The sequence below is a fragment of the Oncorhynchus masou genome, chromosome 23, assembly GCF_036934945.1.
Source record: "Oncorhynchus masou masou isolate Uvic2021 chromosome 23, UVic_Omas_1.1, whole genome shotgun sequence".
In the NCBI taxonomy this organism is placed as follows: domain Eukaryota; kingdom Metazoa; phylum Chordata; class Actinopteri; order Salmoniformes; family Salmonidae; genus Oncorhynchus; species Oncorhynchus masou.
The window spans coordinates 41,473,431-41,489,284 of NC_088234.1; the positions used below are offsets into that span (position 1 = coordinate 41,473,431).

Genomic DNA, 15,854 nt, shown 5'->3' on the forward strand with positions numbered 1-15,854 from the left:
TGGAGGAGCCCCTGAGAAGAACCAAGGGATGCGGGTTGTCCTGGACGTGACACAGGGACTCCGTGGCCACAACATCACGTGATAACTTATTTTACTTCGCACAAGCTGGGACAGGAGCTCCTCAAGAGGAAGCTGATGATGTCAGGAACAGTACAAAAAAAAATAGCCAGAACTCCCACCTCAGCTGCTGAGTACATGGAACAGGCCTATTAATTCCTCTAAGTTTGTGTTCACGGCCAACTTGTCACTAGTGTCCTACATGCCAAAGAAATGCAAAAATGTGATACTCATGAGTACGCTGCATAAGGGATGAGAGAATCTGTGAACAGGAACATCAAAAACCAGAAATCATAATGAATTACAAAGCCACAAAAGGAGGGGTGAACAATTTAGACTAGCTGGTGACTGGCTACAGCTGCAAAAGAAGAACCCTACGCTGATATTCTTCAACATCTTGGACATCTCAGTGTACAACGTGTTTGTCATCTGGATGGCGTTCAACCCAAACTGTAACAGAGGGAAGCTTCAGAGGAGATGGCTCTTTCTTGAGGAGCTGGGCAAGGCATTGGTAAGACCTAAAATCCAGAGGAGGCAACATGTCCCAAGGACCTCAGCTTCTGAAGCCACCTTGAGGAGGATGTTGGTGCCCCATCCACCTGACCCACAGAACCAAGAACTTAGTGATGTTGCATGTGTGTATGTGTCTGAATCTCCTACCTTGTCCTGCTGTAACTATATATGTGTGTGAGTGAGATGTTAGTAAAATTCCCGAACGAAGGATTTTCATCATTCTAGCCAGTAACGTAACGAAGAAGGGCTGCGATGTGTATGGACCCAAAAAGGACAGGAAGACCCAGTACACATGCATCAAGGGCAAGAAATACATTTGCGACACCCACACACAGTAAAACTCTGTCCCTCATGTGGTGTGTAGACCAGCCTTATTTTGTGTTCGGTGGGACTCATTTATCATTTCCATAAAATACTGTATCTAAAATTTGTCCTTCCAATTTGTTCAGTTCTAGATAAACATGTTCAAGATAAACATGATTTTATTTCTACCCGTGTCTTGATAATTGCGCTTGTATTGATTTTAATGTGATCTAGCAGGTAAATGGCAAATATTAACCATGTATGCTGTCGATATTGCTTGTAATTGATATAAGTCAACATCTAAGTATTTTTACGTAAATTGTTATGGCTGTATCGTTTTAAAAACTCAATTATGTGGGTCCATCAGGGCCCCGAACATTTGGTGAATAGCCAAAACATGAACACCACACAAGGGTTAAACAACACACCATATTGAATACGTGACATATCTTAGGCTACAGATTTATCTATTTGAATACAGACCTGCTCAAAACATTACTAATGATTGAAAAGGACAAATTACCCAATGGATCATGAGTTTGCGCCGCTACTTTGAAAGTGCGGGTGCAGCTGCTCTGTTTGTTCCATTGCTCAGGTGCCTATGAATAGAGGCGTTACGTTTCTGTAAGCGAAGCACTCGGACAGTAGGGCAAGTTCACGTGCGTCGTACATGATCCCCATGTCCATAACTGTTTTGGTGACAGTCGTTTTAGCAACCACTCGTCGAGTTTTCTGTCTGTGGCTTGTTACGTCAGATTTGGCCCACTCGAAAGTAGGGCAGGCCAGCCCCCTACGACGATCCGCCCATAACGCCAGCTCTGCATTGTTGCATATTACATTCAAAGGCCAATTTTGAAATATGTACAGCATGTTGCATTTTATTCTATTGAATTAACTGTCTGTTATAATAACTAAATTGATGTTCATTATGTTGTGTTTTGGTGATTAAATCAATGTTCTCCTGGTATTTTGGATTATCAATGGTGGTGAAAGATGTCTTCAAATAAAATGAATGCACAATAAAACGTTTTGAATATGACTCTTGCTGCGTTACATGTGTTAACTGTTTGGAGTTTTGTACGAAGAGAATTTAAAATTCCAGGTGATAAAAAACAACTGTATAGTTTAACTGCTGAACAATTTCTATATTTAAATGTATCAATTTGACATCAATTTATGTTAGAAGGTAAAACCAAATCCTATAAGGATGTGAATGTAAATACTACATCACCATTCCCATCAGCCAGTGTGCTTCAAAAGGACAAAGTGTAGTCACTGTACAGTATGTGCTACAATTTGGAATTATTGTGTAATGCACTGCTGAAGTACCTGGGTTGTGGATAACAATATTACATTTTTTTACACTGTAAGCTGATGAATTTCAAGCAGAGATACAGGCGATGCTGTATCAATTGACAAGTTATGTAGAAAAGGTGATCTTGTACAATGGTGCATGTGGCAGAAATGACATACAACACTGTGCTATGTTTTTACAGCAGCCAACTACTTTACAATAACCCTATTTCTGATGATTTGCCCTACGTACAGTACCAGTCAAAAGTGTGGACACACCTACTCATTCCAGGATTTTTCTTTATTTTTACTATTTTCTACATTGTGGAATAATAGTGAAGACATAAACTATGAAATAACAGATATGGAATCATATAGTAACCAATAAAGTGTTAAACAAATCAAAATATACTTGAGAATCTTCGAAGTAGCCACCCGTTGCCTTGATGACAGATTTGCACATGCTTGGCATTCTCTCAACCAGCTTCACCTGGAATGCTTTTCCAACACTTGAAGGAGTTCCCACATATGCTGAGCACTTGTTGGCTGCTTTTCGTTCAATCTGTGGTCCAACTCATCCCAAACCATCTCAATTTGGTTGAGGTCAGGTGACTATGGAGGCCAGGTCATCTGATGCAGCACTCCATGACTCTCCTTCTAGGTCAAATAGCCCTTACAAAGGCTGGAGGTGTGTTCTGGGTCATGGTCCTGCATGTACTGTGTCAGTATAATGAAACTGTAAGACTGACATATTTCTCAAATGTTATCAGTTTAAAGATTTGTACTTAAAGTTGCGAAAATATACCACTAACATTGAAAAAAACTGTAAACACATACCCACATTTACACCAACTCATGGGACAATGTTGGAGACAAATTGCGTTTTTTTTTTAAAGTAGGGAGGCCAAAGCACATGGTCTGGAAGCATGTGATGTGAGAAGTTCACAGAGGCCATTATTGTCTCCCTATCATGCAGCGATGCAGCAGTAATTAAATATGCCACTTATGCTTCACTGATTAATTTCCCTTCACAATTTGGTGGCTCAGCTGAATGCAGCTTTATGGGCAGAAGGGCTATATTGTATCCATTATTGCCTCATTACTGGTTGTAAGGGCTTGGCGTGGGGGAGGGGCAGAGTGAGGGTAAAGCACCCCATGAAGACATTATGGTTGTCTCTCCAAACATAACTACACTCTCCATTGTCAGTTCTGTCTCCATTTTTCTGATGTGATGTGTTTAACTTTACTGAAGTAGGGAGCAGCTTGCTAATCTGTCAGAGAATCTAAACAACCAACAATTTAGTGATGTAGTTTACAAAGAGTTTCTACGGGATTTTCTCGTTAATTATTTTGTTGACCATAAATTGTTAGACTTCTACAATGTCCTCCATGCAGTCACTGTAATTATAGCTCTCTCAGGACAGTGTCCTGCAGAAGAGCCACTTTGCTCTGCCCTCACTCCACAGAGCGATGCCTCCCTTGTGTCACTGACATGGAGAGATGCAGGTTCACTTGCCCTGCGTAGGGGCTTATCTAGGGCTAAGCTAGGGGGACGGACAAATAGCAAAGCCAGCCTCAATCCAGCCAGCCGGGCTAAGGGCACAGAAAGCCATCTGTCCCTTCTCTGTGCAATAACTGACAACAAAGGGGGTCAAACATTTAACGAGGACTGTAAAACTAGGGGACTACTCATTCTGGAGTGACAAAGAAGAGAGGAAGAGGAACAAATATTTATACTAAAACAGCAGGTTAGTGTTTTATACTAATAGTTTATTTTTTATTTTTTACATTACAGGTTCCTCAACCAATGTAGCTAATAGAGGATTAGGCTTTGCAGCTATTCATGTTTCCCTTGGTAATAATATTGCAAATAAGAAAACTACAGAAGTCTTATTCAACCGTAGACCTTAATCCCCTGTTCTTTTAACAACTTACAAATAAATTGCCCAATAGCCGGTTGCCCTGAGTTGACACAGACTTAGCTACCCATGTCATTGAATTTCTAAACCCTTATTGTTAGATGCAATGCAATTCCATTGAATCTACAGTACTGAATTTAATTGATGAAACTCAAGCAAGGCTTTTGGTCAAATATTGTGGGTTTGAATATTCATATATTTGCCAATGTTCAATGCCCTTGTATACGAGGAGGAACTTTTATCCACACATTAAGATGGGCCTAATCTCATTTCATGAAGTGGGAGGAAGGTTTTAAAATGCTCCGATTGTAATACAATGCTATGTAGGCCCTATCACACACAATTATGAGGTGGAGAGTTAGCCTCCGAGCAAAGTCACTTGTCTCATGATAAGCTTTCAATTTCAATATTAATATCGTTCCATTTCTTCAACAAGATCAAATTCAAAATCCTCATATTGTCCTGAAAATCAGTTAGTCAAGAGTACCTGTGTTCCCTGAAGTGTAATTCCAGTTTGGTTACAAAGATTAGATTTTTATCAACACATTTTTGTCGCTGTACATGTTCAATTGTTAAATCATGCTCATGGCTGCTCCCGTGGAGCGTTTTGTTCTGTCGTCTTGAGTGGGTGCTGACATGCTAGAGGTGACTGAAGTGGGTCAAAAGGGTCTTAAGCATTAACCAAACAAATCCGGGCCTATAGGATTAGGCTGGGATGTTGCTGTTTGTTGGATGCATTTAGTGTAATTATAATGACACAGAGAAGGGAATCACTCTTGTTAGGCTATATATACCCTGCTGCTCAACAACTCTTTGAATTCCTAATATTATTGTCTGCAGAAATATTATATTATTTTCTATATGGAGTGAAGATGTTTGCATTGCTTGCTGGGAATTGACCCAGGCTTGACTTAGCAATGAATGTTGAAGCAATTATAATTAAAGAATCATATACAGTACTGTTTGAATGTAAATGACATGTTATTGTCAAACTCAAACATTATTTTACCCATCACCATTGTGTGTAATCCTTGTTGCTTCCATGTCTTTCTTAGGTGTGGCATGCCGGCAAAGCGTTGTCTTCATCTATTGGTGTAGGTAAGTATCTTTGGGGCAAAGGGTGGAATTGGACCAGAAATCAGCCCTGGGATTTCTAACAAACCAGACCATTTATTTTCCTCAAGACCACACACCGGCCTATTTATTTTCCTCAAGACCACACACCGGCCTATTTATTTTCCTCAAGACCACACACCGGCCTATTTATTTTCTTGAGGCCCACATTATTAGCCAGATAATGATCATTTTGTGTGAAAAACCCAAGTTAGGTCCACTGGGTTAAAAATTGACCAGCCCATTTGGCATTTGCCCGAAATGCCAGATGGCCAGTCCGCTCCTGGTCAAAGATCATGCATGACACATTTGATAAGATACAAAAAAGACAAATACAGTTATGTTTAAAGCGTTGGCGTTGTAATGGATTGTAGTTAATGGGGGGGGGGGGGGGTGTAGGGATTGAGACATTTATCATTAGGGTAAATCAAATCTGATTTTTTTAAATGAAAATTAAAAACTTTAGAAGCCTTTTTAAACCTCAAGTACACTACAAGTTAAAATTCTCAGCAACAAAATAGTGATAAAAAATTATCCTACATCTGATTAGATTAGGGGAAGTTTTGATAGAATTTTGGATTGTGGAAAGAAGGATTCTGTCCCTTCACACTCACCAACAGAGTAAAGTAATATGTTCATATTTGAGTGTCCCACGCCTGTCTGTCTTACATTCAGAGACATTCCTCTGTGGTTCTGGGTATAGGATGAAGGGTACATGGGAACAGTGGGACATTGTGTTCCCACAGTGTGATATTACTAGGGTATTATTAGAGACGGTCACACAGACATCACTTGATCTCCAGCCCTGTAGGACACAAACAGCTCCTTTTGTATTTCTATCTAATCAAAGAACAGTCTCACAAGTTCTGTTTAGCTGGAACTAATGAGAGAGTCCAATGTGAGCATCACACCAGCGGCAAAGCAAATTTGACCCAGTCACAGATATCAACCACTAAAACAGGATCATAATGATAAGCCTTGCATCATAGGGCTAATGTTAAAGAAATAAGTAACTATGTCTGCTTACCGATACGTGGGCACAATTAACTCTGGAGGCTTGGATTTCACTTTTAAGTGATGTGGCAAAAACCTGAGGATAAATTCAAAGACAATTGCATTCACTGTAGGGACAACTCTCTAATCGTAAAATGACAAATTCATTGTCTCATTCATTCTGGGAAAGCCTCCACACATAGTTGTATTGATTGCATGTTACACTGGATGCATTTCAAGGGTCGTGAAGGGCTTTCTAATTTCATTTTATGACTGACTGAATAAAAATCAATTGACTATGCCAGTTTCATGTGAATTGGGTCCCTCTTTATGTCTACAGAGTGTTGTATGAAGCTGAGTGTCTAGACCGTTGATAAGTGTGAATATGTCTGACAAGGAAGGTGGGGCCTCAGAGGGGGGGCTGAATGTTACCCTCACGTTACGGCTTCTGATGCATGGGAAGGTAAACACGTCACATCATTGCAACATATCTCTATTCTTTTACATGATACCGATTGCGGATCACGTTAAAAATGTTTGAATGTCATAATTTCATTGATTTATATGTTTGTTTGGTGTCTCATTGTTAACAGGAAGTGGGCAGCATAATTGGAAAGAAAGGGGAAACCGTCAAAAAGATGAGAGAGGAGGTTAGTCGTGTCCTTACAACTGTATATATATATAAAAAAACATGTTTTCTGATAAAACAAATGAAATAAAGTGCTAATTTCAATAGAATTGGAATATGCTTTCAGGAAAAGGGTATTTTTTTACATGACTCACCTAAAATGACAACTGTGTTTCTAGAGTGGCGCTCGCATCAACATTTCGGAGGGATCTTCTCCAGAGAGGATTGTTACCATCACAGGACCAACAGAGGGCATCTTCAAAGCTTTCTCTATGATCGCTGAGAAGTTTGAGGAGGTAACAAAAGACTCTGCTACCATGTAATCTGGTGTGTCCTTATGTTAATATCTTACAAGTAAAAATGTACTTAATTCCCTCACTTTGGCTTCAATGAATGATACAATACAAAAGATTTTGTCAGGAACGTGTTAGAATTTCTGAGATTTCACCCCCTATATTTTGATAACCTGAAAACGGTCTTAACCTCTATTTCAGGACATTACAGCTGCAATGACAAACAGCACGGTAACAAGCCATCCTCCAGTGACACTCCGCCTTGTGTTCCCAGGGAGTCAGTGTGGCTCCTTGATAGGCAAAGGAGGCTCCAAGATCAAGGAGATCAGAGAGGTAGAAGAAGCTAGGCCCGAAGCATCTCTCAATTACTTTCTGTCTCTCTTGACAACAATTTTGTCCTAGCGGGAGCTCATTTGATTTAGCCTGGTCCCAGATCTGTTTGTGCTGTATAGCCAACTAATGACTGTAGGAGTTGTTTATACAGCATATATCTGGGATCAGGCTACATTTGATGATCCCATCCTAACCTTTCAATCACCCAATGAAACAGCCTCAGGTAAATGAATTACAATGAAGCACCAGCACCAAGCGACACTATTCAGGGAGACTGATAAGCCCGGAGTACCAAACATTGTGGTCACGCAAACATTCGCATTCATCCATGGAATTGGGTGCTAAATCCTCATAGTAAACATAGTACATTAACTATGAAGGAGGATTGCACTCTCCAAGTAATTGGGTGTCAAATATTTATGTTGACATAATCTCGGAACACAGAAACCAAATCTTGTGTGTGCACTGGCTAGCAGTGTCACAAGAGACTCATTTGTACAACATATACATTGTGTATGTCAACAAAAATAAATAGAAATTCAGACATTGTACAGTTATATATGAATAATACATGATCAAAAGGAATCTTTTGACAAATGATGGCCTCTCTTTGTAATTGACTCCCATTGTATGTGATGTTCAGACCACAGGTGCTCAGGTGCAGGTTGCAGGGGACATGCTGCCAGAATCCACTGAGAGAGCTGTCACTATCTCAGGCACTCCTCAGGCCATCACACAGTGTGTCAGACACATCTGCTCTGTCATTCTGGAAGTAAGCAAGCCAATACATTTCAAATACAGTATTATTATAGCATCCAATTGTTCAAATTTATATCCAGACCTGAAACGACTCAAGGCTTGATAATTATGGTATCTAACTACACCATAATAATTGAGACTACAGCCATATCAGGGCCTAAGAAACAATGGGATCTAACTAGTTGCAGTTGGTAGTGATGTGTTTGTCTGATCAGTCATTGCTGTTTGTTGGTTGGTTGTGCCTTCAGTCACCGCCCAAAGGAGCAACTATCCCATATCGCCCCAAGACCATGCCAGGAGCCGGCCATCCAGTATTTCAACAACAACAACAACAACATGCTTCACAAGTGAGTTTTTTGTTGTTGTTGTCTGTACAAAAGTTACACTTGAATACAATACAGTAAGATAAAAAAATATATATATACATCAGCCCCTTGGCGCTGATGATTGGCAAGTGATGGCAGGTGATCAAATAGCCTTCAAAGGCTGATGATGTTATGTTCAGGAAATGTACGATAACCTTGTTCTAAAAAACTTGCATGTCCATTAGAATTGTTTACGTGTCTGTGTATTCCAATTCATTCCTTGAAAATGATAGACAGGAACCTGTTACATGGCGATGGAAGGCTGGAAGGACAGCTACTAGCCACATAATGTTGTTGTATATTCATTACCATACCTGCTTGTAATTAAAATGAGCTCTGGGAAAAATGCAAACTAGGCACTCATTCCGCTCATTCTCGGAATTTCATGGACATGAATTGCATTTCCTGTTATTCCAATTAAAAGGTAGATTCTGCATCTTCCTGGCCTTTTTTGATTCCGAGTAATCAAGTTAAGAAATGTAATTGGAGTTTAGGCTACAAAAACATTCGGAAATGTCACGCAATGCTCATTTAGCCCAAAAAACATGCAGTGCATCTTTTCACCACTAGAGGGAAGCATCCGCATATATTGATGTCTCTCCACTATTTGGAGTATGTGAGTGGTCAGATGAGAAATTGCTGCTGCCAGTTGACTTTAAACGTCTATAGTCTCCGGTCAGAGCTGTCATATAATTACACAGCAGTTAGTAAGCACATCGCCACGTTACAAATGACAGCAGTGTACAGATGGGCATCAACGCTAGACAAAATATGGCACTTAAACCTCTCGCTTTGCCATGTGGCATTATCCGTTATTGCTCCCATTTTACATACAGACAAATCCATTATGACCTTTCACAAATGTGTGTATCTGATTGGACATCCTAGGCATAGCGAAACCAAAAAAATGAAATGAATAACCTTTCGATTAAATTAGGTGGATCGAAACATAGACGTAGTAGTAGCTACAGATTGTGGGAATGTGACCAAAGCAGCATGGGATCTACATCAAATCTTCATGTGTTGCAACCATTTAGAAAATAATCATAAAGGGACAAGAGGAGAAATGGTCAAACAGTTATAATACCCCACTCCTGTATCCCATTTTTGCAGGCCTTCACAATTCAAGGACAGTATGCGTTTCCACATCAAGATGTAAGTGCATTTGTCTGATCCAATAACACCCACCCCAATGACCCACTCCTGCCCACAACCACCACCAACTTCCAAGCCACCACTATGCCCTCAGTGCACTCATTAACAAGGAGGAAACACTAACACTATCCTGTACTGTGGTGTTTATTAACACGAGCATAGCAGCTTGCTTTGTTTCAGAAGAGTGTGAGAAAAGAAAGGGACCATGACAAAAAAAAGCTAACGGTAACTTGGCACCTCTTGCTCATAGAAATACCACATCTAATATTGAAGAATCTCATCACTTCCATGACAAGCCAGCATAATTCTGATTCTGATGTCAAACGTCGAATTCTTCACCAAACTAACACACATTCTGAACTCTGTGTTTTGAATTTAAGATTGGCTCTGTATTGTAGCTATAGCTGTCAGCTCCGCTGAAATAATCCAGTTTGATTGGTTAGTTCTAACTTCCTTCCTACCCTGCAGTTGACCAAGCTTCACCAGTTGGCTATGCAGCATATCCCCCTCCCTTCCCTTGGGCAAAGCAACCCTACCTTCCCTGGTACGTACCCAAGGCTCCCTGGGAAAGTCCATCATATCCCTCTCTCTCTCTCTCTCTCTCTCTCTCTCTGTGCTCCTCTTTCTTCTTCTGTGCTCATCACACCAATCAAAAACCCTCTTCTGCTTCTGGAAAGACCACATCTTCTTTTGCATGTGTAGGTTTTACTGTATGTCTGTAAAGATAGAGCAATTTTTACGAGGTGGTAGCCTACATCTTACAGAACCCTCATCTCACAGACCCCTCTCCTTAACCTTGGCAATGATTCTCCTCTGTCTCTAATGTCCTCCCTACCATCCCTGACCTATACCACCCCATGTATTCTATCTCACAACAAAGAAGCAGCCAACCGAGAAAAAAACCCACAATATTCAAACAGTGAGAATTATTGAATTATTCCAATTGTTTGATAAATTTAAAAAAAGACAGGGTATTGCTGAACATGTATGCATTCCAAAGGATACATTCACAGATTGAAATGCGAAGGTATATTATTCATCTATCATTATGTATAATTGCATGCATTTTATAATCACAGCTGTTAAGTCGCTTGGTGCTTTCGTGTTAGATGTACATGCAATGTGATTTGAAGTCTTTAATTAAAGGTGACCAAACAATTGATGAATGTCATGTCTCAGGGATCATACATATACAGTGACGTGCAATGCCACGACTTTCAGTGCATACCGGAAACAGTACTATGTCCTACTCTGCAGGAATGGATGCCTCTGTCGCCACAAGTTCTCAGGAGCTGGCGATACCCAACGACGTAAGTCTTGCTCAGTCTTCTCAGCGTCATACAAGGTACAGACTACAGATGGCAGTCATTTAGGCACCGGTTCCGCTGCGCTCAAACAGAGAAGGACAGCTGAAATGGATCGTTGTTGTCGTTGTTGTGATACGGAAGCCAACTGAATGCTGTCTCTTTACATGACGTTCTACTCTTATCTTTAGGACAGATCTCCAATTGTCACATGTCCAGGCTGGCGAGAATATTTTTCAGATGTCCCAAATTGTGGAGATAACATTATGGAGGGTGCAGATGTTTTAATTGGACTGATAAAATCCACGAGAGAAACGTGTGACACATCTTTTGACTTCAATTTGTCACTTTCCTACCTTTTCCTCCTCAGTTTATTGGCAGCATAATTGGCAGACAAGGCAGCAAGATCAATGAGATTCGCCAGGTGTCAGGAGCTCACATCAAGATAGCCAGTGCCACGGACGGATCGCCCATGCGCCAAGTCACAATCATAGGCTCTCCAACCAGCATCAGTGTGGCACACTACCTCATCAATGTCAGGTAAGACTGCCTCACTACCTCTAACAGGTCAGTTGTGAGTTGTGACCCATGAGGCACTACAGTACATGACAGGCAACTGACAAGACCCAACTGAAAATAGAGAACAAAACAGGCAAGATAGTCAAACAACATAAAACAGTCTAACAACAGACACGACAGTCAAACAACAGACAAAATACTCAATGTAACAGTGTTGACAGGAAGGAAGGATGGAATTGTTTTGTTTTAGGGAAAAGCATGACATATTATCTAAGTGCCTTGGGGTCTACATACAATCCAGTGATCCAAACTCACAAAAGCATGAACATGTTTTTGTCTTACTGCTTTTAACACATAACATTCCTCATTTGATTCTTTTTTTCCCTTTCTCTCACTCTCCTCCCATGCTTTACCCATTCTCTTCCCGCCTTTCTTTGGATATGCCTCCCCTTAACTCCTTTGCTGAACCCTACCTTCCCATCTTCTCCCAACCCCATCCTTTCCAAAAATGGCTACCTTCCCTGTATCTGTTTACAGCTTAGAGATGGCTAAATACACCATGCAGGCTGCTTCCTCTGCGTCATCTGTTGACCTCAACAATATGAGCTTCTCTCAGTCTGCTCCCACTGTCTCCACACCCACCTCTATGGCTGTCATGGCTGCCACCACCCAAGTCCCTGGCACCATTAACATGCACTCCCCCTCCACCTTACAGTCCATCCCCACCCAGCACTATGCTGTCCCCGTTTCCAGTCTGCTTGGCATGAAAACGCTCCCTATGCTGGCTATGCACCCAGCAGCTGCCTCAGGGCTCCTGCAAGGTCTATCCCCTTACACCACTAAGATTCCTACTGCTGGCATGAAAAAACCTGAGCGCCAGAAGTTTGCCCCATATTGACATGTGGGATAAGAATTGAATTCTCCTTCCAAAAACACGTTTGGGGTCAGTACTGCATAACACTTGTTCCCTGTTGCAAAGCTTGATTGAGATATATTGACTGTATGCAGAGGCCTCATGCCCGTAGGGGGGACAGGGGCGTGTTCCCCCTCAGATTTGTCTTGTTGAAAAATATGTTGTTGTTGTTTCTCTGTGATACTACTAGCCACCTAGCAATTTTATGAAGTTGGCTTTAGGTAGCACAGATAGGTTCCCAATCTACTACCCTCATTACTAGCTACCAAGAAACCATTTCAGGATGTAAATAAAGTTAGAGTAGCTCGTTAACAAGGTTTCCTGCTGGCAAGATTGCTACACTTTAGAAAAGCAAGTAGTTGCTAAATGTACTGAATAAAACTCACATGAATTAAAATATTTTACCCAGACTTTAGCAGAGCAGCAGAAAAGCATATAAGAGGTATGCTGAGATATGCAGAAAAAAATAAACATATTTTTGGCATATAATTAAGCATAATGATTATTCTCTAGATTGCAGGATAAGGCTTTCAGCTGTTTGACACACACACACACACACACACACACACACACACACACACACACACACACACACACACACACACACACACAGTAGTGTAACAGTTTTGTTTGCAACTGTAACTAAAGCGAAATACCTACTTGTGTATCAGAACATACACAACAATACACAGGCATTTCTCAAGCTTACAGTATGTGATGCACAGACACAGCGGATCCTTCCAGCAGAACAGTTTTCTCAGATATGATGTACTGTATTTTGTTTTGAATCGCTATAAACAGTTGGCCAATGATGTGGTTAGGAAAAAGCCAGTTCCAAACCAGAATTGACGTTGTAGCAGCTGCATTCTATCGGTAGGGTAACTGTTAGGTAATACTTTACTTGACACCCATGGCCATAACCATGTCATAATATGTCATAACAGCTGACATAATGTGTCATAACCTGTTATAATATGGTCATAACACTGTCATGACCCATATATTTACACCTCTTGTGACATATATTGTGTTATTTTATGGCTGGTTATGACACCTACATCAGAGTGTCAAAACCCACATTTATTCAAATGAGTTTTTTCACTGCCAAGACGTTTCCTTTTGTTTGAATGTTTCTTTCTGAAATCCTTTGTTGTGGTAATATATTTTTGTTACAGTCATGCTTCTTTTTTTATCGTCATTTTTCAAAAATGATCTCGTAGAAAATGAAGTTTATTGCACTGCCGTGAAGCATGATGACCTCCCTGTGACACTTTACGTGGACTAAGAAAATACAATTTATGAAACTGTCACGAAGCATCACGACCATCATAATCAGACAAGCCAGATTGGCCTATCACGTACATGCCCTGATATCAGTCATCAATCAAAAAGAGGGTGTCTTGTCCTGCTCCTGCAATCTGATCCTGCATTCATCCCAGTCATCAGCAACAGAGCATTGGGGTAGGTGCACGTCCGACATCAATGTGTGCGCAATTAAAGTGAGAATTCCATTTTTTTTCATTTTTTATATCACATACATAAACATACTGTTGACACGTAGGCTAGGATGTAATGGAATGTTTTGCCTTGTGTGGCAGCTTTTGAGTGTTTTGACACTCTTATGTAGGTGTCATAACCAGCCATAAAATAATGCAATATATGTCACAACAGGTCTAAATCTATTATAACAGGTTATGACAAGTTATGTCAGCTGTTATGACATATTATGACATGTGTATGACATGTTTATGACCGCGAACGTGAACATTTATGATGCTGGTTGTCAAGTAAAGTTATTACAGTGAAGTTTACTGTAACAACGGTTTTTCCGCTTGGTCATGTTTCTTCCTCCTCCTCCAATAGGCTCTCGTCAGTGGTTACAGACTTGGGTGCTCTGTAGTATTGTTGCACATGCAGTGCTGATGGGATTACTCTAAAGCCACGTTGGATTCTTGTGGCTTTGAATCTACTCAAAAATCCTGTAGAGTGGGACTGGCCTAACTAATTCCTATAGTTCTGTTTTTGCCGCTTGGTTTTCTCAGAACTGAAGTCATAATGAACAAACCTCTACAGTCCAATTCATATTCCACTCTGCACTCAATATCTGTGGTTGATGCAGCACACTATTGTAACCACGTTATGTTTATGCTCGTGTTTTTAATTAGGTTCTACTCTTAGCTTTGTTGATGAGCTCTTATGATTTGTTATATTTGTCCCAGACATGAAATTACTTTTAAATAAATCAAGCTTTTTACGAATACAAATGAGTAATTTCTCCTTTTTTATTGCACAGCAAAATCAAACAATTTACACACTTGAGATTAGACTACCCCTCAATATTAGTAATTGTTGTTTTCATATACAGTATCTTTTCTCATTCACATGAAGAGTGAGCCATAATTCAGATATGGCAGGGCTGTGCACAGACCTTTCAGGGGACAAGTGCTCAAAATGAAAAAGCCCAGGTGTTAATCAACTGTTCTGCTTCTGTGACAGTACTGTTGATATTTTAAACTAGGTAGCTAGCTGCACACACTCGACAGGTGACCGCATGTCTCAAGCCATGCATGTTTGAATACTGGGCACCCGCAATCTCCTACAGGGCAGACTGGGAAACAGGCACAACCGGGCGCACTCGAGCTCTGTACAGGGCAGATCAACAGGAGCAAACCAACAGACTGGGTGGGGCAGGGCGAACATGATGACATCACGACGACTTGCGAACAGTGGGTTCTGAACAACAACGTTAAAAAATCTATACGCAACATTTTTTTTTTGTGTGGGGGAAATATACCACTAACCAAAAGGGCACTTTGGAGACTGGAAGGCCTAAGGGGCATGTGCTCTGCACAGGTAGAGCCCTATCTGTGCACATGCCTGTCTGCCTGAGATATGGTATGGTAATTTAGTCGACATGCCTTTCCACTTTGCTAGACTATTTTTCAATAATTCATTGTATATTAACGTCTGGGTTATTTTTGTCAAAATAACCTTTCTCTAGGAACTAAGCCACATATATATATACTGTAGCATTCCTATGGGGAAAAATTGTACAGAGTTGCATGACACAGTGTTTGAGATATGGAGTTTCAAGACTTATATCTTGGCTAGACTTTGTCATAAGACTTTCTGAACATACTGTTAGGTTCTGGGAATATGAAACATGTTACTTATTAATTGCACTGATGGAGTGATAAGGTTGAGGGTCTAAAACAGAAGTCAAGGGTTATAGGAGGAAGGCATATAGTGTGTGCTAACTAAGCTTGGAATGTGATGAGTGCAGGGAAGCGATTACATGTGGCAGGCATTGATAAGGGGAGACGGGTGGCGGTCTTAGAAAAGAACAAATGTCACTGGGGGAGAGAGGGTCATGTATAACGTTTACATTATGTCA

General features: G+C 40.7%; 1 protein-coding gene across 3 annotated transcripts; it reads left to right on the forward strand.

The window, feature by feature from the left end:
- Positions 1–3,487: 3,487 nt before the first annotated feature.
- LOC135510851 (poly(rC)-binding protein 3-like) lies at positions 3,488–14,712 on the forward strand. Of its 3 annotated transcripts, XM_064932136.1 has the most exons (13): positions 3,488–3,914; positions 5,141–5,183; positions 6,532–6,654; positions 6,785–6,841; positions 6,999–7,115; positions 7,314–7,445; positions 8,089–8,217; positions 8,453–8,551; positions 9,683–9,724; positions 10,193–10,268; positions 10,982–11,034; positions 11,399–11,568; positions 14,324–14,712. In XM_064932136.1, the coding sequence occupies exons 3-13, from the start codon at positions 6,577–6,579 to the stop codon at positions 14,358–14,360; spliced, it is 990 nt and encodes a 329-aa protein (XP_064788208.1). In that variant the 5' UTR covers positions 3,488–3,914; positions 5,141–5,183; positions 6,532–6,576; the 3' UTR covers positions 14,361–14,712. The 3 variants fall into 3 exon arrangements, with proteins under 3 accessions (XP_064788208.1, XP_064788209.1, XP_064788210.1); XM_064932137.1 differs by lacking the exon at positions 14,324–14,712 and having other exon boundaries at positions 3,489–3,914; positions 11,399–12,177; XM_064932138.1 differs by lacking the exons at positions 3,488–3,914; positions 5,141–5,183; positions 14,324–14,712 and adding an exon at positions 12,085–13,972 and having other exon boundaries at positions 6,555–6,654.
- The last annotated feature ends 1,142 nt before the right edge of the window (positions 14,713–15,854 follow it).

Excerpts from the sequence above, each read along its gene's own strand:
- LOC135510851 (XM_064932138.1), top strand. The coding sequence starts at position 6,577 with ATGTCTGACAAGGAAGGTGGGGCCTCAGAGGGGGGGCTGAATGTTACC. Across the intron at positions 6,842-6,998 it reads TCAAAAAGATGAGAGAGGAG|AGTGGCGCTCGCATCAACAT; the intron begins GTTAGTCGTGTC and ends CTGTGTTTCTAG. Across the intron at positions 10,269-10,981 it reads AAGCAACCCTACCTTCCCTG|GAATGGATGCCTCTGTCGCC; the intron begins GTACGTACCCAA and ends CCTACTCTGCAG.